At 41.2% G+C, this 24,068-nt stretch overlaps 2 protein-coding genes and 1 long non-coding RNA gene across 3 annotated transcripts; 2 read left to right on the plus strand and 1 right to left on the minus strand.

Annotated features, from left to right (window-relative positions):
- Positions 1–3,701: 3,701 nt before the first annotated feature.
- LOC101171425 (sodium-dependent neutral amino acid transporter B(0)AT1) lies at positions 3,702–10,888 on the plus strand. Its single transcript, XM_004074411.4, has 12 exons — positions 3,702–4,062; positions 4,985–5,125; positions 5,383–5,520; positions 6,067–6,248; positions 6,343–6,453; positions 7,132–7,244; positions 7,325–7,453; positions 7,546–7,702; positions 7,776–7,980; positions 8,705–8,864; positions 9,834–9,996; positions 10,117–10,888. Exons 1-12 carry the CDS (start codon positions 3,864–3,866, stop codon positions 10,342–10,344), a joined length of 1,926 nt encoding a protein of 641 aa, XP_004074459.1. The 5' UTR covers positions 3,702–3,863; the 3' UTR covers positions 10,345–10,888.
- Positions 10,889–11,686: 798 nt separating this feature from the next.
- On the plus strand, positions 11,687–20,646 carry LOC101168797 (sodium-dependent neutral amino acid transporter B(0)AT1). Its single transcript, XM_004074401.4, has 12 exons — positions 11,687–12,133; positions 15,187–15,327; positions 15,397–15,534; positions 15,615–15,796; positions 18,795–18,905; positions 18,975–19,087; positions 19,177–19,305; positions 19,431–19,587; positions 19,670–19,874; positions 19,953–20,112; positions 20,190–20,352; positions 20,491–20,646. Exons 1-12 carry the CDS (start codon positions 11,938–11,940, stop codon positions 20,626–20,628), a joined length of 1,833 nt encoding a protein of 610 aa, XP_004074449.1. The 5' UTR covers positions 11,687–11,937; the 3' UTR covers positions 20,629–20,646.
- A 112-nt stretch (positions 20,647–20,758) lies between these two features.
- LOC105355161 lies at positions 20,759–23,481 on the minus strand. Its single transcript, XR_002874185.1, has 6 exons — positions 23,367–23,481; positions 22,630–22,724; positions 22,408–22,553; positions 22,182–22,291; positions 22,057–22,093; positions 20,759–20,842 (listed from the first exon to the last, which is right to left on the minus strand). It is a non-coding gene; the product is annotated as an uncharacterized LOC105355161 (long non-coding RNA).
- Positions 23,482–24,068: the final 587 nt, after the last annotated feature.

Raw genomic sequence — 24,068 nt, forward strand, 5'->3', positions numbered from 1 at the left:
CTTAGACATGTAGGGCCCTTGGTAGGGGGGGTGCTTGGTGCTTGGACATCACTGCAGGCAAGCAGCACATGTCCTCTTAGCACCCTACCTGCCAATTTTAACCGCACCTTAGACATTTAGGGCCCCTTGGTGGGGAGGGTGAGGGGACATCACTGTGAGTAATCAGGAGATGTCCCCACAGTGCCCTACCCGCCAATTTTAACTGCATCCCCCTTAGTACACACACCCCTTCCCCCTCAAAATATACACTCCAATATATAACACACACACATGCACACACACACCCTCACAAACACACATACACGCACACACACATTTTGCAAGGAAGGTGGGACCTAGGACCATCTGTCCCCTACCCCTTCCCTGGTGGGGGGTACGGGTCCCTTGGCGGCGGCTGCCGTGTCCCCTGGGTGCCGGTCTCCTGGGCCCGGCGGTGCTCTCTCCGCTCGGGGGGGGGGGGTTCACATTACACCTGAGCCGGGGGTGTCCGTGTCCCTGGGGGTGGGTTCTGGTCCTTGCCCCTGGGCGCTGGGCCCCGCCAAACTTCCAACAGTGGCCGAGCCTGGTCGGGCCATATTTATAACACCCCTTCTGGGCGGGGGGATGCCCGGAACTCTTGGGTGGTGATGGGGTGCTCGTCTAGGGCTGTGGGTGCCCTTCTCGGGTGGGGCCCTGCGTTGGGCTCTTCCGGTGCGGCAGGGGGGCTGCTCTCCTGGTTGGGCTGGGGCGCCGCTCTCTTTCCCCCGTGCTTCCCTGCTCTCTGGCTCTGGGGGCCTCGCAGCGGTCCTGCTGGTCCTGGCCTGGGTGGCGGATTTGGTTGCCCGGGGGGCGGTTGTCCCCTGCCTGCTGCCGTGTGGCGGTGGGGGGCTCCGGCTGCCGCTGCTGCTGCGGCGGGGGTCTGGGTGTGGGGGTGGCTGGGCGATCCTTCTCCTTCTTTTCACGTTCCACCATCCATTTTAGAAGAACATAAACACTCACCTGAGCACAGGTGTTAGCTCACCTTTGCACTAATAGTTTGCATGACTGAATGACTGAAATATTTCACACTAGTTGGTTTTAAGGCATAAGTATGCGTGTGAACACTATCTGTTTAGTGTACATGTTGACATGTGGACATTTTTGCAGCTAACAGGTGTGTTGATAACATTTGAGTGTGTGTGTGAACAGGCCCCGCCCTTTTTGTACTACATTTGAACCTTACCGTAATGATAAACAACCAGTAAACCTGTCTGCTCTATGCTGCTTCATGGTCTTATCCCCCCCCTCCTATTATCACCCTCCAACCCCCCCCCCCCCCCCCCTCTCTCTAACATCCCTCACTCTTCTTCCCCTCTTTCCTTTTCCGTCCGGTCCAACACTAAAGATTTTCAGACATGATTGAAATGAATAAAGTTTGGCCTCAATTACAAAAGGGGTTTATTCAGACATACCTCTGGTTTGTCTGAAGATTAATAACCCCTCTTGTTAAAGTAAAATATGTCCAACACAAGAGGCCCTCAGCTCTCATCTGTCTGCCCAGCTGTTGGACAGGACAAGTTAAATAAATGAAGAAAAAAAATAGAAAAGTGCACATTTCTTTACAAATTTGGATGTAGAAACTGAACGTCCCCCGTGAAGGTAAAAGACAACAGGAGATCTGACTGATTTATTCCCACAGATCCACAGGTTGGGCTGACTCATGGTGATCTCTCATGTTCTCCACCTGACGGGACATTCAGCATTTCCCTATCAGCCTCAGGATCTCTGCAGTGACGACAGCCAGAACTATCAGCCGCACGAGCTCTTGATAATGAAGGCCATAAAGCAGGTTCTTCACTTTAGTTTGAAAAAAACGTTAGCGATCAGTCCTGGATTGTTAAGGATGAAGGTTAACTTGAGGGGGACGTTAACATACGGCCACTTCATTAGGCACACCTGCTTGTTAATGCAAATGTCTAATCAGCCAATCAGATGGCAATCAATGCATTATGCTTGAAGACATGGTCAAGACGATCTGCTGCAGTTCAAACTGAGCATCAGAATGGAGATGGGCTACAGCAGCAGAAAACCACACTGGGTGTCACTCCTGTCAGAACAGAAAACTGAGGCTACAATTCACATAGAATCACCAAAACTGGACAATAGAAGATTAGAAAAACCTTGTTTGGTCTAATGATTCTCTGAGGGTAAAAAAGGAGGCCAACCTAGTACTAACAAGTTGGACCTAATAAAGTGTAAATTGTTTCTTCAAACATAGAGTTTCTTAGAGTTAAAAAACTGAGATGTGTTAATTCAGGGTCTTCGATGATAATTTCAGATTAACAGATTTTTTATAATAATCCAGCTGCATAACTAGTCACTATATGCTCAGCAATTTTGCAAACTTCCACCTAAGCTTCACCTAACTCCTGACAGATTTTCCCTGCAAATTCGTTCATCCAGCTACAGCTTCAGAGTTGCTGAAACCACCAGAACTGGCATTTTGATGGAGGACTATGAACTGTGAAAGTCTCCGTTTCAGTGCTTTGAGGGTTCAGTGAGTGTTCACTGGGCCTCAAAACCATCTTGAAATGATTAATTCTGCCTCCAAAGAAACTGCAGGAAATCCAGCTGGAGGGGAGACTTCAGGTTTAGTCAAACACTAGAAGAAATCATGAGTTTGTGTGTATTCTGACCGATAACAACCATCGGTCACAGATTTTTGTGAAAGGTTACGACTAAACGTGGAGCTTTCTCCTGACGTTCAAAGGGCTTCCCTGCTGGTTTGATGGAGACGTCACAGCTTTTAACCCTTGTGTTATCCTAGGCACTTTAACGTTGGGAGTTGGGTCATCTAGACCCACTAGACAGTGCTCTGAACCTTTTTTCTTCAATGATTTGTGATCTTCACTGGTGTCCATGGATTACATGAAATCTTTCCACCTTCATCCACCTTTGTCATGGTAGGGAGAACACGTCAATGTAAGGGGGGGGTCATCTAGGATAGCACAAGGGATAAAGCTCTCTTTTTTAACAATGAATGTTGGGATTCTGCCTCAGAACTCTAAAACCCAACATGATGTTAGCGTGAGCTTTGTTTGGATCTGCTCCACAGGAATGTTGAGCGTCACAACTGCAAAAGACAATAAAAGTCCCAACGTGCTGAGATTATTTACAGCTGATTGAAAGGGCGTTGACTTCTAACCACACAGGTATTATCAACCAAACCACTTCTTATCTTTTTAACCATTCACTTATTTCACACAAACATCAGAGTTTCAGTTTCTGCTCCAAAGGTGGATTTGTTTGTGTTTCTTTGATAAAACGTGAAAAAACTCTTTTTTCAAAGCAAAGTTTCATACAAACTGAAACTTTTTTTAAATATTCAACAACGACACAGTATTTATTAATGCAAAATTGATTTTTTTATTCTTCACTGTAACAACTAATATATTTTATATGTATTTTACTTTGGCAGTACTTCACCCATGTTTGTAATATAAAGTAGGAAAACATTTACTAATAAATGTGAGAAAAAAATGTAGGTTTAATTGACGCAAATACATTTGATTGCTGTTTTTTAATGTGTTTTTTAAAGACAGCAGGCGACAGCACCTCCTCAGAGGGAGAACCATTATCAAGGAGGTTGTGCCTTTACCACTCCAAGCTGCTGACTCTGCAGCATAGCCAGGGACCAATGAGATGCCGATAGCAGCAGCGGAGGGGCCACAGGTCGCAGTGACAATCCCACAGTCCCTCCCCAGCAAGCACAGACCAGGTAGAGGACTCAGAGAGGAAGGGAGGCCTCTGAGAGCTGCTGCCCCTGTCTGCAACGAAGAAGAAGGACCAGCTGCACATCTGCAGAACCAAACCATCAAACTTTCAGAGCAAAACTTGGAGCCACCATGAAGCTAAAGCTCCCAAACCCCGGGCTGGATGACCGAATTCCCAGCCACAAAGACTTGGAGAGGATGGAGAAGGAGGAGGCTGGGGACAGACCCAAGTGGGACAACAAGGTCCAGTATCTCCTGACCTGCGTGGGCTTCTGCGTGGGGCTGGGAAACGTCTGGAGGTTCCCCTACCTGTGTCAGAGCCATGGAGGAGGTGAGCAGGGATAGATGAAGGAGATGACTACCAAAAGAACATAAATGAAGAAAAATCATAATTTCTTGACCTGAAATGTTCTCTTTTTGCAAAAAAAAAATATGTTAAAGGCTTCAAGGAAACCGTGACATCATGATTGTGGTCATAATATTTCCTGCTATAAATAGGAAAACTCATTAATGCCGTAAGAGTGGAGTGAGAAGATAAGAGGCCATTCATCAACATGGAAAATATCTGCAGTGATCAGAGATTTTATGGGCACGCAGATTATTGAAGGAGTAGCGGTCATATGTTATGACGCCAGATTCATGTAAAAAAAATGTTGCTGTTTATTTTCCAGTTCCATCTTCTTAAACCAAACTGAAGAAAGAAAAAAAAAGCAAAGTGTGCAGCTCCTCTGTGAAACTGTTACGCTGCAACATGGTTCTGTTTAGTGTATTTTCAACCAAAATGTGAGGATTCTGTGTTGTTTTTGGCATGACAACAAAGCAGAGTGTGTACTTTCATACAATTCCATCTTTAACCCTCACAGCATCTGGAAATCTTCTGATTTCAGACTCAGGTTTGTTAGAGAAAAAAAAAGAAAAAAACATTACTTTTCAGAAGCAAGTTTCTAACAATGGAATATGAATATTAATGCTTGAAAGAAAATTATTTTAACCTTATAGGACCCAAAGCTAATAAGTGACCTAACATATGTAGGGCTCCAGTGAAGCAGAATGTGATGTCAACACATGAGGATGCCAGGTCTGAAGAGGTTAAAAACATCTATTTTAATGTGTTTACTTTAACTTTTCAGAGTGAGAATCAACTCATTGTTTCAAGATGAAAGTCAAAAGTCAACTTTTGATCGCATCATGTCAAACATTCTGTCACTAACCCTTTTGCTGACTCGGCACAAACATGAATGTGGTTTTTCCAGGGGCGTTCATGATCCCGTTCCTCATCCTGCTGGTTCTGGAGGGCATTCCGCTGCTGCACTTGGAGTTTGCCATTGGTCAGCGTCTGAGGAAAGGCAGCGTGGGGGTATGGAGGTCCATAAACCCCTACCTGACCGGAGTCGGTGGGTGAAATAAAAAGAATGTACATTAAGCTACCATGATGGTCCACGAAGTTTGATGTTCAAGGATGGTTTCATATTTGCCATAGTTGTATAAAAAAGTTTACTCTGTAGATCAAGTTCCAGGAAATGATCGTGGTTCAGATGCTGGTTTCTCTGCCTTAAAAATGTTTGGGTACTCTTTGGATCCACCTTAAATCCTCTGTTCAAGATGACATCCAGCCAAACGCCACGCTGAACTAAACCGCTGATCTTTACAGGAATTGCCTCTCTGCTTGTGTCCTTTCTGGTGGGTTTGTACTACAACACCATCATGGCCTGGATCATGTGGTATCTCTTCAACTCCTTCCAAAATCCTCTGCCATGGAGCCAGTGTCCGCTCAACGCAAACAGAACAGGTACGTTGCCAGGTCTAGATCTTTTTGGATGGGTTTGTGGTTCTTTTACGGACTTACAAATGACGGCGTAGTCATGAGGTCAAGAGCAGAAAGTTTCTTTAAGCAGCACAGAAGCAGATTTTTATTTTTTTTGGGCTGGAATTTGAGTTTAAAAGGATATCATTTCACTGTTCTTCTGTCTGCGAAGAGTCAAGGCCAAAACCAACACAATGTCCAACAATCTACCACATGAACAACAAGGAAGAACATTCCTGCAGGTTTTTACACCGGATGCCCTTCCTGATACAACCCAGGCTGGGGACTGGCACAGGGAGACCAGACTTAGACCCCCTTGTGGCCACCTTGGTTAGTCAGCAGCGTGAAGAGTCTTGCCGAAGGACCCACAATGGATGAAGCTCATTGTAACCCCTCGGAATTAAACCCTGATTTAAAACCCAGATATCATAAATTCACATTATAAAAAAAATGAAATGGAACAAGGATACCACAAGGGATTTTTTTCTAAATGATTGTCATTTTAGACTTAAACTGTTGCTGTCATTGCAGGGTTGTTGGAGGAGTGTGAGCGTAGCTCCACTGTTGACTACTTCTGGTACAGAGAGACTCTGAACACCTCCACAGCCATTGAGGAGGCTGGAGGCCTGCAGTGGTGGATGGTTCTGTCCCTGGTGGCTGCCTGGACTCTACTCTACGTCTGCTGCATCCGCGGCATCGAGACAACTGGAAAGGTATGAAATCTCCAAAGCAGCTGGTGTCCCTCAAGTATACCTGCTGGTGTTAAGTATTCATCTCTGGATAATACGGTTCTCTCGTCTTTCTCAGGCTGTATACGTCACATCGACTCTGCCCTACGTGGTCCTCACCATCTTCCTCATCAGAGGACTGACTCTCAAAGGCTCTACAGATGGAATAAAGTACCTCTTCACGCCAGATGTAGGCACTGTTCTCACATAGATTTACCCAAAGCTGCAACTTTGTGTACAAAAAAGTGTGATAGGATTTTGATAACTAATGAATGTTTGTCGATATTTTGACTGTATGTAACCACAGCAACACATCACATCCATCTCCACCCATACTTTCAGATGCGTCTGTTTAAAGGGGCATAAGAAGCATTTTGTGACGTTCCGTAACCTCACTCTGTCTGTAGTGTTAATATTATCTAAAAGTGTGAGGCAGAAGGTTTTCAGAAATGTCAGGTTTTCTCCACAGCTCCACCTGTCTGAACACGCGGTGTCCTGAGGTGTGCAGAAACGTGAGATAACCATCACGAAAGACAAAAGATAGCGTATTTATCCATCCGCCATAAACCTTCAGCACAAGACCAATAAAAGCTGATAAAGAAAACGGCAACTCAGTGCACCTTAAGGATACACCATTATCCTACTTCACGTGTCATAAACAGCACCGGTATACACAGCAGGCAATAAAACCAACTGATGTGAAACACATTCATGCCATCTAACTTATCTAGCAGCAGCCATTTTCTTAATGCTTCTCTTCCAAACTGAGTCTGACTCAAGAAAATTCACCAAAAACTAGTGACTCATTCATCCCCATCAGCAAAGTCTACAGATGTTAAATATCATTTTTCTTTTATTCATGTTTTAGGTCAACGAGTTGATGAATCCAGCAACCTGGCTAGATGCTGGGGCTCAGGTTTTCTACTCCTTCTCCTTGGCTTTTGGAGGCCTCATCTCCTTTTCCAGCTATAACTCTGTCCAGTGAGTAAAATGTTGTGCATGAAGACAGTGAGCTCAATTCAAGGAGTCACACTTTACATCAAATGGAAATGTCCCTACAGCAACAACTGTGAAATGGACGCAGTTCTCATCTCCATCATCAATGGCTGCACCTCCGTCTACTCTGCAACCGTGATCTACTCCATCATTGGCTTCAGGGCTACGGAAAAGTTTGACGAGTGCACCGGAAAGTGAGTTTCGGATTTGACACAACACTTTACAGCCACGCATATTGACGACGGGTACAGCAGGCAGAGGCTAAACTGATGTTTGTACTTACCAGCAACATTCTGAAGCTGATGAACGCCTTTAACTACCCGGAGGACAACATCACAGAAAGCAACTACAACGAGGTTCTGACTCACCTCAACCAGACCAGTCCAGACATCATCCAAGGATTGAACCTGCAGACGTGTGACTTGCAGTTTTTCCTCAGCCAGGTCAGCTCATTTCTGTCAAAGTTGAAGAAAATACCTTCATGAGAAGGATTGTCTAAAACCTTTGCTTCCGCAGGGCGTTGAGGGCACAGGGTTGGCTTTTATCGTCTTCACAGAAGCCATCATCCGGATGCCAGTTTCGCCTCTTTGGGCAGTCCTCTTCTTCATCATGCTTTTTTGTCTCGGCCTATCAACCATGTTTGGCAACATCGAGGGAGTAGTGGCGCCTTTGCAGGAGCTCAGGGTGTTACCCAAGACTTGGCCTAAAGAAGTTTTTACTGGTAATTCTTCTTTATCTACTGACTAAAAATGAACAAGGTTTGTGACAGACTGGTGAACATTCAGAGTCTACCTTGCAGGAGCTGGGATAGGCTCCAACAACCCGTGACCCCGAAAGGAATTTACCCTTTAACACTGGAGCTTTAGCGCCATTCATTGTTTACATCAGGAGTGTCATACCCGGCCTACTGCGGGTTTTCCAGAAACTCCGCCTTATCTGCTGCTGATTACCTGGATCAGGTGTGTTTTGCAAGTAAGGAGCTTCAATAGCAGGTCGGTTGGAAAACGTGTAGGACACCGGCCCTCAAGTCCTGGATTTGGGGACCTCTGGTTCAAATCCTTTGACTACCGTAACTCTTTAACCGTTTACGCATTTAACGTATGTCCAGTGGATTCTGAAGCGCAGAAAAGTAGTCTTGTGCTGATATGCAACACTTTACAATAGTAACGTTGTTTACACAATTAGTGTAAAACAGATGACTGTCCTACGGAAAAGCGGTTTTGTGCAAACCGTAAATGAAAAGCCGCTTTTCTCCGTGTCAGAATCAGCTGAGTTAATCGCAGAAATGGTGGAAGACTTACGGTAGTTCTTACTTAGATGTCTCCAGCAACATCTCCGGTGTTAAAGGGTTAAGCAGGTTTAGAAAATGTCTGAAAGCATGAAGTGAAATATTTTGAGCCAGCTTGTAAATGTGACAACAAAGCCTCGCATGTGTTTTCTTACAGGCATAACCTGCTTTATCTCCCTTGGTCTTGGACTCATATTTGCCCTCCAATCAGGAAACTACTGGCTGGCTCTTTTTGATAACTTTGCAGGTTCCATTCCTCTGCTGGTCATAGCGCTTTGTGAGATGATTTCAGTCATCTACATCTACGGTGTGGACAGGTAAGCTGTTGAGACTTAAGTATACTCATGCTAGAAAGAAATATTTAGCCTGTGAAATAAAGTGGATAAGACAGTGGATGCTATACATCCTACTGAACACAGATCTATGTTACCCCAGTCAAACGTCTTTCTTTGACAGACGTCTGGCCAGTGAAAGACTCCCTGACTGGATAGTGGAGTTGATTAAAAACACAGACTTACTGATCATGAACGTGCCCTCGGTAAATAACAAAAAACTTTTAAACTCATATGTTGTTTCTGGCAGATATAAACTGCATCCACTGCTGCCCAGAATAAAAATCCTTTAAGAACAGAAAACAAACCGTCTTTCTTGACCAAAAATCCACTACTTTAACATTTTGATAAACCTGGAAGGTTGTAAGTTTATATCATAAGTAGCACCCTTGATATACTTTCATTTAATAATTAAATGCTCAGGAAAACTAACCGTTTGCTTCACTCATTACCTGCTGAGATTTCTTACATCAAAGGTTTAATGGGCTCCATAACTAAAGAACGATCCACTCAGAAACATTAAAATATGGACTCAAAACATGTTTTTATTACAAAATTATAACCCTAAAATGTTATATCTATCTCAAAAAACATAAAGGTCTTTTTTTAAAGTCATAGTTTGGCACAGAGGAAAAGCTCTCTTTTATTGGTTGTAAAACTTTTATGAAAACAAAGCTGATGTAAACTCAGATTGCATAAGTCAATTTTTTTAACCAAAAGTATATTTTGATCTACAAATATTACTGAGTTGGTTGCTGTTACATTACAAGTTAGTCCAGTAGTATTGTAAAAGTATTGTAAAACTTTTGGTGAAATTATCCTGAAAGCAGGAACCAAAGTGATCTTTAACCCGTTTAATGTTCTGTATCTGATAAAGTGACAAGGTTATTTTTTATGGGTGTTCCTAAGCACACTCAGACACATTATGCCTCTTCTTTCATTGCTTCCGAACAGGTTTAACAAGGACATTGAGTTTATGATCGGCCACAAACCAAATATTTTCTGGCAAGTGACGTGGAGGGTGGTTAGCCCCGTCATCATGATCTTCATCCTCATTTTCTACTTTGTTACGGAGGTCACAGAGGCTCCCACATATTTGGTGTGGGACCAGAAGTCGGTGAGTGCGCTCGCCGCAACATTTTTACTAAATATGCTCCCAATCAGGTGCAGATCATTCCCTGTTTTTCTCTGAAAATGGACTCAGCTGTCTTCTTACCGTTGTCCTCTCACCATGTAGGAGAACTTTCCTGCCCTGGAAGAGCGTGCTTATCCGTCCTGGATCTACGCCATCATCGTCATCCTGGCTGGCATCCCCTGTTTATGCATCCCCTTCTATGCCCTTTTCAAGTTAATACAAAATAAATGTTGTAAGAAGAAGAAGGATTACAGAGATGACACATTGGACACAATCACTTCCAAAATAAAAATGAATGAGCAAAAGTTTCAGACACAGCACAGCCTTTAGTATTTAACGTGAAGTGAATTTTGTTTGTTGCTATTTTTTCAGCTTTTAGTATTGGAAGAGGAAAAGCAGATCAAAAAAGTTCCAGATTTGATTAAAAAACCCCAGAACATTGTCATGAATAAACGTCCTGCATTGAAACAAATGAACAGATTGATTTTGTAACATCGTTTAACAAAAAGAAAAATTGTTGGAAATGCACAAACACAAAATAACTGACTGATTTTTGTACAGGAAGAACAATTTATGTTTTCTTTATGTATTTTTTAATAAAATGTATTTTAGCTTCATGTTTGTTGCTTACTGTTCAATATTGAAAACCTGAAACCTTGTGGGATAAATAAACTGTTTGTGATTTCCGGTTATGTCAGACAGTGCCACATTACTCTTCAGCCTCAGGTAAAACTGTCATTACTGTTTTGTTTGTCCGCATCGAAGAGGGAATGTTATGTCTAAACCAGAGAAACAATTGTTTTTACTATGTGTCACAAACATTATCTGTATATTGCCGTTTTTTTTTTTCAAATTAAAATTTCCTTAAAAAAAACCCTCTTTGTTGATCCACTTATTTTAACTGTGCAGAGCACCTTTGTAAGTGGATGGGGCAGTTAGCTGCTGCCACATTTGAGAGGTTTGCTGTTTGGTAGCAGTGAGCTAACATGCTAACTATTTAGAATGTTTTACTAACGTATTATGCTACGAGACTACGGATGAAAAAAACAGCCTTTGAGCTAATACTGGTGCATTGCAGCAATGCTTCTGCTGTCCTGATAAATAATAAATACATAAATAAATAAATATCAGTGGGCCTACAGAAAAAGATTAATTTATGAACATATTCCAAAATGACTAAATTAGCCGTAGGGAGATTATTAGATAAAAGAAAAAGTAGAAAAAGTAGTGATTCTCCTCTCCCCAAAGAACTTCAGTTGCGGATCCATTAACAAGTATTAAAAGAAAAAAAATGAATTTTGAATTTGTCAAATATTTAGCATCACTGTGTCTAACTTTAGTCTCATCTCTTCACAGAATCTAAACTCACAAAAAATGTTGTGATTTCTCAGAGATTGTCCATTTTTCTAATTACAGTATTTCTCCTACATCATAAATGTCCTTCATGCACCTCTTTTCATTGTAAACATTTCTGAGTTCATGTACTACATACATTTTAGATAGTATCCTATTTAAATAACAACCCAAAGTTGTGTCACTAAAAAAACCCAACCTTTTTTGGTTTGTTTTTGTTTCAGGCCGTCTAACTAAAAAAATATTTAAAAAATTGTATAAAGCAGCTTCGGCCACAAATGTTTTATGGGTTTGAAGGTTTTCCTTTTAAGCAGCTGGACAGATTCAAATAGATAATCATTAAAAAAGCAACCTTTGCTCTGAACTTTCCTATGAAACAGAGGTTTAGTCTATCTTCCTTTTTGCATAGGAAGCCAATTAATAAATACGAGCCGCTGGTTAATCTATGGCCTGTGGGGACAGTAGTAAAAGATCATAAATTTGTGTGGAGATAGCTGAGCTCAGTGTTCCGGTGTGTGCACATTTAAACCCCATGCACTGCTGCAGCCAAGCTTCACTGCACATGTCACCATGAGACTGGTGCTACCAAACCCTGACTTGGATCTGCGGATCCCGAGCTACACTGATCTGGAGAAGATGGATAAGGAGGCCAAGGACCGTCCCCAGTGGGACAACAAAGCCCAGTACATTCTGACCTGCGTGGGCTTTTGCATTGGGCTGGGAAATGTGTGGCGATTCCCCTACTTGTGCCAAAGCCATGGAGGAGGTAATTGATTGATTAATAATCCAAACATGTCAACATGCTCATTAGAAACCTGCAGGAGCTTTGCTTTGGTTGTGTGTATTTTATGTCATTGTTGGAGAGGTGCCAAAAGGCCAAAAGTACTAAAAAATATCTCAACGGGGAACTGGACCATCTTACCTTAAAGTAAATGACTGTGCCTACAGCTAAACAAAAAGTTGAATCTGTTACTCTTTCATGCATGAAAGAGCGTGCTAATGCATCTGTCACTGAGTTGCATGTACAGTACTCATGGTTTTGTTGTGGTCCTTTAGAGGCAGCAGCGTTTCTCTCAGGCTCAATCTGATGTTCAGCAATAAATTGCTGCAGGATAAAATAAATCTTTCAAACGCATCAGGGCTAATCAGCTGAAGCTTTGCATAGACCCTATTAATCTAAGATCAATTATTTTACCAGTTTCAACAGGGTCCAAAGCAATATAAATGGTATAAGACAATATAAAAATAGTCTATAAACAAAGGATATTACAGGATAACAAATAATACTACTCGGCTTTCAGATGCGCTGGTGTTTAGGTTAAATAAGAAATGATTTAAAAGAATAAGTCAACAGCAGCGTTTCCTGTTGTCATCAGATTTGAAGAAGAAGAATGCTGCGGTGCAAACGTGTGTCCACATTAAAGCCAACATGCTGTCAGTTTTATGTTTAGAAATATGACTGCATTTATATTAGTGCCATGCTCTCTGTGGACGCCTTATGATCGGTTGCAGCTGCGCCATAATGTCTTTTTAGGGGATTTTTTTGCACATTACTGTTGTCTTCAGTGTTCGATGGCACAACATCTAGTCCAATCAAACGAATTAATAACTGTTCGACTGCTAAAACAATGTTTCGTTGTTTTTTACAGTAATATTACATTAAAAAATCAATAAATATGGACAAATTTCTTTCTTAAATAAATAATAAAAGGATTCTTTCTACAAAACACAATTTCCTAATCTTACCTAAAAAAGACATTTAAAAACTAAGATTATTTGTATCCATAAAAGCTTTTCATTGATGAAGGTGTTAAAAATAACACATGAATCTAAGGTTTAGTGTTCAAAATGTAACAATACTGTAACCAAAACATTCAGTAAAGACAATTTTTCTGCAGACACACACACCTCAAACCACCTGCCAAACAAACAAACAGTTTCTGATCATTCTAAATTCAGATCAAATCAAACCAACTCCGCCAAGTGATTTGTTGATGTGATTTGTACGTCAGGGCCACCGTACTTTTAATGTAAAATCATGTCAATTTTTCTGAACTTTTTACACTTCCCTGATCAGAAGGAGAAAATTCAAGAGCTCAAACTTTGTATTCAAGAAAATGTATAAAGAATACTTAGTGTCACACAGTATGAAGATAAGAGGAGTTAAAGATCAACAAACATGGATGTGTGAACCTTAACATTGTAAAATAATACATGTTTTTCTGATGACAACCAATGAGATCATCTTTGTTAATCAATGAGTGAAGGTTAACAATGTTCCCTGAAATTACTAGATGGTGTTTCTGATTACATTCAATAAGCTATCAATTTTCTTTACTTGATCTTCAATGTGTATCAATGATTTCTGTATTAAAGTGATCCGTCTTCTAATTCTAAATCTAACATTTCTATTAAATGACGTGTGATTCATAATATTTACTGAAATTATGAAAGAATATGTTCTGAGGATAATCCAAAAGTTACTTGATGAAAGATCTGCACTTGACCTGATCAGAACTGTGCAAACATATAAAATGAATTACCTCAGTAGGGGTGGGATTATATAAGTTCCTTTCCTCTGACTCTCTTTTAAACAGTAAATCAAACTCTACTTGAATTTATTTAACAATCACCATATTTAATTAATCAAATGTGACCTAAGTGTGTCTTGTTTGCATCACTGCAAAAATTTCTATTCATGATTCTGAGTGCTTACACTGTGATTTTCTGCTTACGTTTACAGTAATTTTTCTTTTTTTGTGTTTATCAATGCATTTCTTTATTTCTGAAATGAGTTCTTTATCTGTGGGATTTTTTTGTTGTATTGTTTACAAATAATGCTTAAAATGAACCAATAAATCAAATCAAATCAAATCAAAGTGTGAATCAAGCTAGTTACTATCAGCCACTGTAAATAGCTATTTATAGTTAGTGCCATAAGAAGAGATAAAAATGGACCATTCCTGAAGAGGTACAGTCTGCTCTTTATAGTCTTGGAGGACAATAGTGTTGAGATATTTCGGTTTCTTATCAGGAAGAATAGTCTCAGAGAGCGGTCTACTACAACAATCCACTCTTGATAAAGCGTTCCCAGTGGGCTTTTAATGATAATTATGCTGTTTTTAGCCAAAAGAACCTGTGTTGTTTTCTAGGTCATAGTTTCTGCAGAGTGGCAGGAGTTGATTAAAAATTCCCCTCTGAGTTGAAGGTGAGACTGCTAGAGTGGAGTAAGCCTTCCTTCACCTCCCATCATCCCTTTGTGTACCCCTTGTGCTGTCCTACGGGGTCAAGATGACCATTGACGCGTTATCCCTACCATGACAAAGGTGGATAAAGGTGGAAAGATTTCATGTAATCCATGGACACCAGTGAAGATCACAAATCATTGAAGAAAAAAGGTTCAGCGCACTGTCTAGTGGGTCTAGATGACCCAACTCCCGATGTTAAAGTGCCTAGGATAGCACAAGGGTTAAAGCAGACTAGGCTTTCAACATGTGCTCTCCAAGCTTTTGAAAGAAGCACAAAGAAACATTGAAGATTGTAGACATAGCAGTCTACCAACATGACTTAGTTCTGGAGTTACTCAAGATGTTTGGAACACCCTAAAAACCGGGTTCCTTCAAAAACTGTGAGCTAGTGTCCTAGGAAGAACTGATGCTGTTTTAAGTCAAAGTGTACACAAAAAAATATAAATGAGATTTTTGATTTTTTGAGGATAAATGATTCAAAGTTCCATTTCTGACAGCGTTCACTCTTTACATTATTTTTTCCACACCTGCGTAAAACTCATGTGCAGTGCTGTATATTTTTTATTTTCAGGAGCCTTTCTGATCCCCTACCTGATCCTGCTAGTATTGGAAGGTATGCCTCTCCTTCTGCTGGAATTTGCCATTGGTCAGCGCCTGAGAAAAGGCAGTGTGGGGGTGTGGAGGGCAATCAGCCCCTACCTGACTGGAGTAGGTGAGTTGCCATGACTAAAAAACAAAAGGTGTTTCTCACAGGTGTTCACTTTGTAATACTGCCTCCCAGGTATTGCGTCGATGTTGGTGTCCTTTTTAGTCGGACTGTACTACAACACGTTGATCGGCTGGATTCTGTGGTATCTCTTCAACTCATTTCAAGAGCCACTGCCATGGACACAGTGTCCCCTTAATGACAGCAAAACAGGTATTTATATGGAAACTGACACCCAACTGTTTCCTGTTTAATGTATTAGTAATTATGTATATTTGCGTATTTGACTCCAGAGTTTGTCTCAGAGTGCCAAAGGAGCTCCACTGTGGATTACTACTTCTACAGAGTTTCTCTGAATAGCACCGCCTCAATAGCTGACTCTGGAGGCCTCCATCCACCCATTGTGATCTGTTTGTTGGCTGCTTGGACTGTTGTGGCCATCTGCTGTATCAGGGGGATCAGCACTTCAGGAAAGGTTTGAAATAGTTTGTTCACATCAGTCATTTTGATGAAGCTAATAGCTGTTCAGGATAGCATATGTTGAGCAGATCTCAGTCACATGACCCATGTCTTCTGATGCTCTTGGTTTAGGATTCTGGCACAATCTCGTGCACAGTGAACACTTTCATGTAGCACAATAAGTGAGAAAGCTATCAAAGATACTGACAACAAACCTCACAAATGAGTGAATAGTGTGAAATATGGCTGCCTGCTTTAAAAAGAAGGACATGTTGCCACTTGCTGGATGCTGTCGACAAGTACAGTTGGAGTCAAGAACCATCACCTTCATACTACATATACACTGGGCATGGGATGCACGTTCAAGAATGTGCTAAACATGCATTCTTGAACACACTTTTAGCATATTTGATGTTGACCCTGGACTGTCGCAGCCCGATACTAACACATTCTGATAAATGGATGACTTGCTGTCATAAAATTCCAGCAGGGCACAAACTCATACATCTTCTAAACCCGTTTTGGCCCTTTTGGGGTCACGGGGCTGCCGGAGCCTATCCCGGCCACACATGGAGAAAGACAGAGAACATCTTGGACAGGTCATCAGTCTGTAGCAGGGCACTCACATTCACATCTAGGGAACATTTACAGTAACCAATTAACCTGTGAAGCATGTTTTTGGACGGTGGGAGGAAGCCAGAGTTCCCAAAGAAAACCCACGCATGCACAGGGGGAACATGCAAACTCCACACAGAAAGGTCCCCTTGCACGGACTTAAACCGGGGGGCTTCTTGCTGTAAGGCAAGAGCGCTAAGCACTGGGCACAAACTGCAATTATTAATTGGTCCTTCATGATCAATTTTCTAACGGTTGGCACTTCTGTGTTTTGAAAAGGACGCTACCCATTCGTCACTATTACACCTGAATCCGTGATAGGTCAAAGTTCAACTTGTGTGTGAATGTGTGTGACTGGGTGAATGGGTCTGTGACTGTAACGCTTTGGGCCTTGTAGGTAGAAAAACGCCACATAAGTATACGCCATTTATGCTAATAATTAAATGCGTAGAAGCAAATCTGGACAATGGCAATGCAGCTAGTGTGGTATTGTTCACACAAAAGCATACATCAGGGGTAGCTTTTCATCCAACATCAGCTCATAGATGGTTGCAAACAATAGTAGTCATCCAGTCAATGCCCTTGATGTGTCAAAGATGCCCCTGACAGGGTAAATTTCCTTGCTGCTCTGATTTGGAGTGAACAAGAGCACCACTTCTCTATTTGAAATCAACTTCTTGGCTCTTTGTCTTCTTTCATCTTGGAGACTTACTTACAGAAGGCCAACAATTCAACGACTGCTTTTCAAATGTGACCTTTTTCTTTTTTGATGCTGACTTGTACCACTTAAGGAAAAAGGCACGGCCAAGACAGACCGCAACAGTCAGCAGTTCCTAGTTGAAAAGCCAGTTAGACAGTTGTAAAGACCCTGAAAATAAAGGCCAATAAGAACCACTGAGATGAACTATAGATGAAAAGACCTTGTCATACAGTATAACAGAGATCAAAGGAACAACACTGACCGACATGGGTGTGGAAAGGCCTCACAAGTCAGAACGTCAGTGGGATTCTGACCCTTAGAATATGTCAACATTAACCTAAACATGTCTATTATGTAGTGAGCTTGAAATGCTAGAATGTACTAAAGAAACAGATAAAATAGGATCAAACTCTGTCCAATGGAATGTGTGTAACCATGTAGAAATCAAATTGCTTCTATGGGCTCTTTGGTGTAATGGTAGCACGTCTGGCTACAGGACTCCTGAACAAAAAGTTGCTTGTTCAAATCCTGTCAGGGTCAGTGTTTGATCTGTGCAGATGCTTTGCTCTGGCTTCAGAGTGCTAACTAGGATACTTCATTCTAGAAAGTCATTGATGCTTCAATGCCTGTCTGTTTTTGACTTGGTCTATTCTGCACTGTGACAGACTGTACCACACGATTTACAGAAAATGTTGAGAAGATCTAAGCTTCTCGGTTTACTTGTAGGACATATGTTGAACTGTTGGCTTGGATTATTGCACAGTTGTAACTTCAGGTACGCTGTTGAGAAGGCTGTGTTTGGCAAAATTATGCAGAAAACACAAAATACCGCTCGAGCAGCAATTTAGGATTAATTTGGATCTTTTTAATAACAGAGAAGTTTTGGAATGCAAAGGTTCATGATGCAAAGTGTTGATAAAAGTACTGAAGGAATAAGTTTCTGTCCCAATTTTCACTTTCACGCATCAGTAATGATCCATCGCTTTCACCAGCAAGAAGGTCAATGTATGTAATCCTTAATGCCTGCTACAGCTGAAGCACCTCAGAAGGGACTTAAGCCCCCAATAACTGGCCTAGGAGTCCAGTGCCTTGTCCATTAGGCCACTGAAGTGTTATGTCGGTCATCTTCCACCTTTAGAACATAAATAACTTAAAAGAGGAATGTCCAGAACCATGTCATAAGAGGGAGTAGTTCATAGGTGTGTCATGGAAGCTGTCTTCACAGCCAAGAGGCTTATTGGTCCATCCATCCATTTTCAAACCCAATGGATCCCTTTTGGGGTCACAGATTTGCCTGAGTCTATCCCAGCTGCTGTTGGATGAAGGCAGGGTCTATTCTGGACAGTTTGTCAGTCATTACAGTGCCAGTTACACTCACATTCATCCCTTGGGACAATTTAGTCACCAATCAACCTATGAACCTTACTGGAGTGTGGGAGGAAACCGGTGTGCATTCCAGAGATAGAATGCACGACAAGAACATGCAAACGCCACAAAGCAAAGTCAGAATTTGAAAAAGGGCCTCCTCGATGTGATACAAGAACACTAACCACTACAACATTGTGCAGCCCAGCCAATTGATCTATTGATTAGGAATCTATGGACCCAGATCTCCAAATAAAAGACAACTGAAACCTCACAGCGTAAGGAAACATGCTCAGGTTTTGCCTCTAACCGATGTTTGGTGTCATCACCGCAGGCGGTCTATGTTACAGCCATCCTGCCTTACATTGTATTGGCCATCTTCCTGATCAGAGGACTGACTCTTCCAGGCGCTGTGAACGGAATCAAGTTCCTTTTTATACCTGACGTAAGCTTCAAGCATGGATAAAGAAAAACCCCACAGCTGGATTTAGAGCTAAATGTTCTTCTTGAACAGGTGAAGGAGTTGATAAAACCCTCAACTTGGCTAGATGCAGGTGCCCAGGTTTTTTATGCATTTGGTCTGGCATGGGGAGGACTCATCTCCTTCTCAAGCTACAACCCTGTTCAGTAAGAGACTGTTCATTTGGAAACCTGACATTTTCCCTTCACCCAGACTGACAGGAATCCCTGACTATTTGAAATATTTTCTGTTTCAGCAACAACTGTGTGCAGGATGCTGTGATTCTGTCTGTTGTAACTGGCCTCACTTCAGTCTATGCTGCAACTGTCACATACTCCATAATCGGATTCAGAGCCACTGAGAAATTCGACACCTGTATCAGTGAGTAAGTACAGCTTTCTACGTACACTTTAATAACCAGGTCTGTCATTCTAACAAGTGTCTACCGCTCAACAAGATGGCAACCATTGGGTCATGACCTTTCATAATTTTCCTTACTTGTTTCCTCAGCAATATCATGACTTTGACAAACGCCTTTGATCTTCCTGAGATGAACATCACTTCAAGCAGCTATGATGCAACCTTAAGCAGTCTGAATGTTTCCTATCCTGATGTCCTTCCTGGTCTGGACATCCAAACCTGTGACCTGCAGATCCTTTTGAGTGAGGTGATCTTTCTGATGAGGGCATACGCCCCCCCGATGCGGTCTTTGTTCTCTCCTTTCGACTGTTCTGTGCTTGTTTGTTCAGGGAGTGGAGGGAACAGGTCTGGCGTTTATAGTTTTCACCGAGGCCATCACCAAGATGCCCGGCTCCCCCGTCTGGTCTGTTCTCTTCTTTGTCATGCTTCTCTGTCTGGGACTCTCATCTCTGTTTGGCAACATCGAGGGAGTGGTGGTCCCCTTAAAGGACCTGAAATTGATCCCAAAGAATTTTCCCCCAGAGGCTTTGACGGGTAACTCAACTGCTTTTGGAAATGTTCCCCCTACATTTGTTACACAAACCTCCCTTGATCCTTGTGTATCCATTTCAGGACTTACCTGCGTGGTTTCCTTCATCATCAGCCTCCTGTTTGCGCAGCGTTCAGGAATCCACTGGGTTGCTCTTTTTGACAACTTTGCTGGATCTATTCCACTGCTGACCATTGGGTTGTTTGAGATGATAGCTGTCGTTTACATCTATGGCATAGACAGGTTTGTTCCAGTTCCAAGTTACTGACTACAGTTTTCTTTTGGTCTTGACATGAGAATTGTCCCTTCTTTTGTTCCAGATTCAATGAGGACATTGCCTTTATGGTTGGGCATAAGCCAAACATCTTCTGGCAGGTTACCTGGAGAGTCATAAGTCCTTTAACTGTCCTGGTCATTCTGGTTTTCTACCTGGTGACTCAAGCTCAAGAAACGCTCACCTATTTGGTCTGGGATGCCGGCTCTGTACGTTGTTTTCTGCTCATCTTTGCTTACATTGTTTCTCTGGCATATTAGCCCACAATAAAAGCAATGGTGTACCACCATTGACGAACAAATTCCAGAACATTTTTCATTCCTTTAATTTTATTGTATTTTTTGCAGGAAGTGTTCCCAGCTTTGACATCGGTGACATACCCATCCTGGATCTATGCGGTCATCTTTCTTCTGGCAGGAGTTCCCAGCCTGTCGGTGCCTGTTTATGCTTTGTGTCGGCTGATTTATGTTTGCTGCAGAAAATAATATTTGTAATTGAAAACAGCAGAGAAGAGGCTATTCTCTGCTGGTTCTCGAAAAGGTAACTTAATTTGTAAAACAAGTATCTCCTAAAATGTGGACCCCAGGAAGAGTAGTCTTTGGTAAAGACTGATGAGTCACTGCCCTCGGCAACGCACGTCCAAATGAAAGTCTATGCATTTCGGGCTTCCATGTTCAAAACTCTCATGTTCACGTGAGCCTGATGAAGACAAAAAAAAATGATATAATCATTTTGTTTATTAGTTAGCGTTATTTAACATAGATTATAAAGCAGTAATTTTCTTGTACTTGTAAGTATTACATTAATGAAAACCAAAAATGTTGTTTTTCAGATAGCTAGAATATTGTAAAGTCAGTGTAGCAAACTAACGGTATCAGATAATGTGTTCAGAACACCAGCAAATGCTTCCTGAACCTTTAAAGGGCCTATATCATGCAAAATCAACTTTTATAGCTTTTAAGTGTATTTAATACTCACACATAGAAACATGCTCTCAGAGCAACAGCCCCTCCCAATACATGAAAAACGAGTGGGTTCTCACGAGCTGACATTGACCAGTGCTTCCAGGAAGAGTCTGCACTGCCAGCCCCACCTCTAGGCTAACACTTTATTTAAAAAAATGTTCTTTACTGTTCCAAAGGTAATAAATTATCATGTCTATAGATATAGTTTACTCTGAAAATCTTAAGAAAAGCATGACATAGGCCCTTTATATGGTCTCTCAGTCTGGTCAGTATGGCGTCATGGTGACACCCTTCACAGGCAAAGCCTCAAAAATGGCTCGGTCAAACAAGCTGGTTGTTCACAGAAAGCTGCATCCAAGCTCACTAACAAACAAGTAGGAAAAGCTGCAGCATCAACAAGAACCATGGCAACCATTAAAGGAATCCGTTCAAGCATTGAGAGAGCATATCCAGGAGTGGACTTAAGCTGAGTAAGTGCATTCAGAGCCTGCACACATGCTGGATTCCTCATGTCAGGCCACTCCTGACTGAGACACATCAGAACAGTCTCACCAGGTTTAGAAGAAAAGTTACTGAACTGGTCCAAAGCCTTCTTTTAACCCTTGTGCTGTCTTTTTTTTTTTTTTGCTATCTTAGATGACCCCCCCCTTACATTGACGTGTTCTCCCTACCATGACAAAGGTGGATAAAGGTGGAAAGATTTCATGTAATCCATGGACACCAGTGAAGATCACAAATCGGTTCAGAGCACTGTCTAGTGGGTCTAGATGACCCAACTCCCAACGTTAAAGTGCCTAGGATAGCACAAGGGTTACGGTGAAAGTAAAATTTCCATTTTACATGCAGCAAAGTCCCAAAATCTGCAGGAGAGGAGATGTTTAAATCTTCACGATGAAGGAACCAAAGCAGTTTTTACAATTTTTAACACCAAGACTGGACTTGACAGACCTCTCTTCTGGATGAAGACGTTTGGATCTTCTGTTGACTATAAAGCAGAAAAAACGTTTTTCCTTTAGTATCTCCAATGTAGTAATTTCTTTATGTATCTGCTTAGGGCAAAAATAAAAATTTACCTCCTGAACATGCAGTAAAGCTTCACTAGCACACCCCAGTTTCTTTGATGGAGGTGCCACTTGGGGAAAGAGAATGGGAAGGGCCTTCACCAGAGCAAAGTTGGCTTCCACTGAAACACAATAAATTAAATTTTACTTCTTGAAGAAGAAACACATAGAACCTAGTGTTTTCTGAGAAGAAGCATTCACGCATCTAACTACATGTATCAAAAAGGCATAAACTTACTTTTATCCCTGTTGATTGGTGGCTTTATTGCCTTCTTTCATACTCTGTAAAATGACCCTGGCGCAGCAATCCTCCCATCACATTCTGACTTCCTCAATGAATTCATCATAGTGGGGAGCAAGGACTCTATGCATTTCTCTAGGCACCTGCAATGACAAACCAAGTGATGAAAAATATATATACATTTAAAATTTTACTTTATACTTTTTACATAATACTTACATGATGCAGTTCTCTGGATAAACATCCACGATGGATGAAGCTCTGGTATCTCCTCTTATGGCTCCACAATCAATGTAAGCTCGTTTGGCCTGAAACTCCAGATCAAAAAACTGTTAAGATCAGCTTGGGCTTCTACTTTTTGTACATTTCCTGCAGAGTTTTATAATGCCTAGCTTGTACTTGCATACTATCCTTATTCACTAGAAGTGATCAAAAATTGTGTTTTAATTTCTGCCAACAATAGTAACTCTCAAACTTAAAAATGTTAAAGTCACAATTGTTAATAACAGCAAGTTTTCATTCTAACTTTAAGATCATCAAGCATACATGACAAACAGTCTTTCAAATTGGCCAATTTGGGTGGGAAACTGCCCAATCTAGTAACCCTAGCATAAAACTGAGTTACAGTTGAGCAGTATTGGGCTAGCAATAACTCAAGTTAGCTTACTACAATAGCATACTTCTTAACACTGAAATACATTTTTACTAAACAAAAAATTAATTTAACATATTTAAACAGAACCAAAATCTCATTAATTGTATTTTAAAGTATATTTATGATGTATACAGGATACTTACAAAAAAGTGACGGAGTAGCTAAAATAGTGCTAGCGCAAGCTAGCTAGTTGCTCCGTTAGCCTGCTTCTCAAGATGTTTAAACCCACTTTATAATCTTTACCAGCTGCGTGGAGCGTAATGGTGATTTATTCTATGTCATATAATTTAATATAGCTTACCTCCTTTTATCTTGTCCGCCGAATATTATATTCCTAATTGTTTTTCCTGTTCGTCCTCGTCATGTTCTGGATCATCAGATGTACGTCGCAAATGTAACAAGATGGCGCTGGGTCGGTCACAATATAAAAATACTCAAAGGGTATCCCAAAAATGCAATAAATAAAATTCATTTTTTTGTGTTACACTTCCTTATGCCATCATTATGAAAATAAATAAGTTATAAAACAGCATATAACGTGTTGGCTCTAGTAGTTTATCTTAAGCAAGTCTTCTGAACATATTAATCCCCCTTCATTTGGTCACAATGGACTTTTCCATTTTTGCTTGTACCCGCCGGAATGTTCCATTGAAAAATTACGAAAAAACATGAAAAATACATATTTTAAAAGATCAACTATTCTACGTAAACCTTGGTTGATATAACAAATAACTTCTTTGATTAAGGAAGATAATCATTGTCTGATTTGTACAATCTTTCGATTCAAAATAGATCTTTGCACAAAATAGTTGGTATTACCCAAACCAAGCGCGGTAGAATTATGATTGCATCATCTGTGGATTGCAAAGTACTGTTTATAATTTAAATTTAAATCAGATAACCATGCTGTTAGAGTGAAGTGGCTTGTTCTCAATATTAACAAATATGTATGTGAAAGGTCACTAATTATCATTTCTGCGAATAAAACAATACTCACTTTTGG

This window comes from Oryzias latipes, chromosome 11 (assembly GCF_002234675.1).
Source record: "Oryzias latipes chromosome 11, ASM223467v1".
Classification (NCBI taxonomy): Eukaryota; Metazoa; Chordata; class Actinopteri; order Beloniformes; family Adrianichthyidae; genus Oryzias; species Oryzias latipes.

Coding starts and splice junctions, on each gene's coding strand:
- LOC101171425 (XM_004074411.4), top strand. CDS start 3,864: ATGAAGCTAAAGCTCCCAAACCCCGGGCTGGATGACCGAATTCCCAGC. Junction 6,249..6,342: donor GCATCGAGACAACTGGAAAG/GTATGAAATCTC, acceptor CGTCTTTCTCAG/GCTGTATACGTCACATCGAC. Junction 7,703..7,775: donor TGCAGTTTTTCCTCAGCCAG/GTCAGCTCATTT, acceptor TTGCTTCCGCAG/GGCGTTGAGGGCACAGGGTT.
- LOC101168797 (XM_004074401.4), top strand. CDS start 11,938: ATGAGACTGGTGCTACCAAACCCTGACTTGGATCTGCGGATCCCGAGC. Junction 19,088..19,176: donor TCAAGCTACAACCCTGTTCA/GTAAGAGACTGT, acceptor TTTCTGTTTCAG/CAACAACTGTGTGCAGGATG. Junction 19,875..19,952: donor TCCCCCAGAGGCTTTGACGG/GTAACTCAACTG, acceptor TATCCATTTCAG/GACTTACCTGCGTGGTTTCC.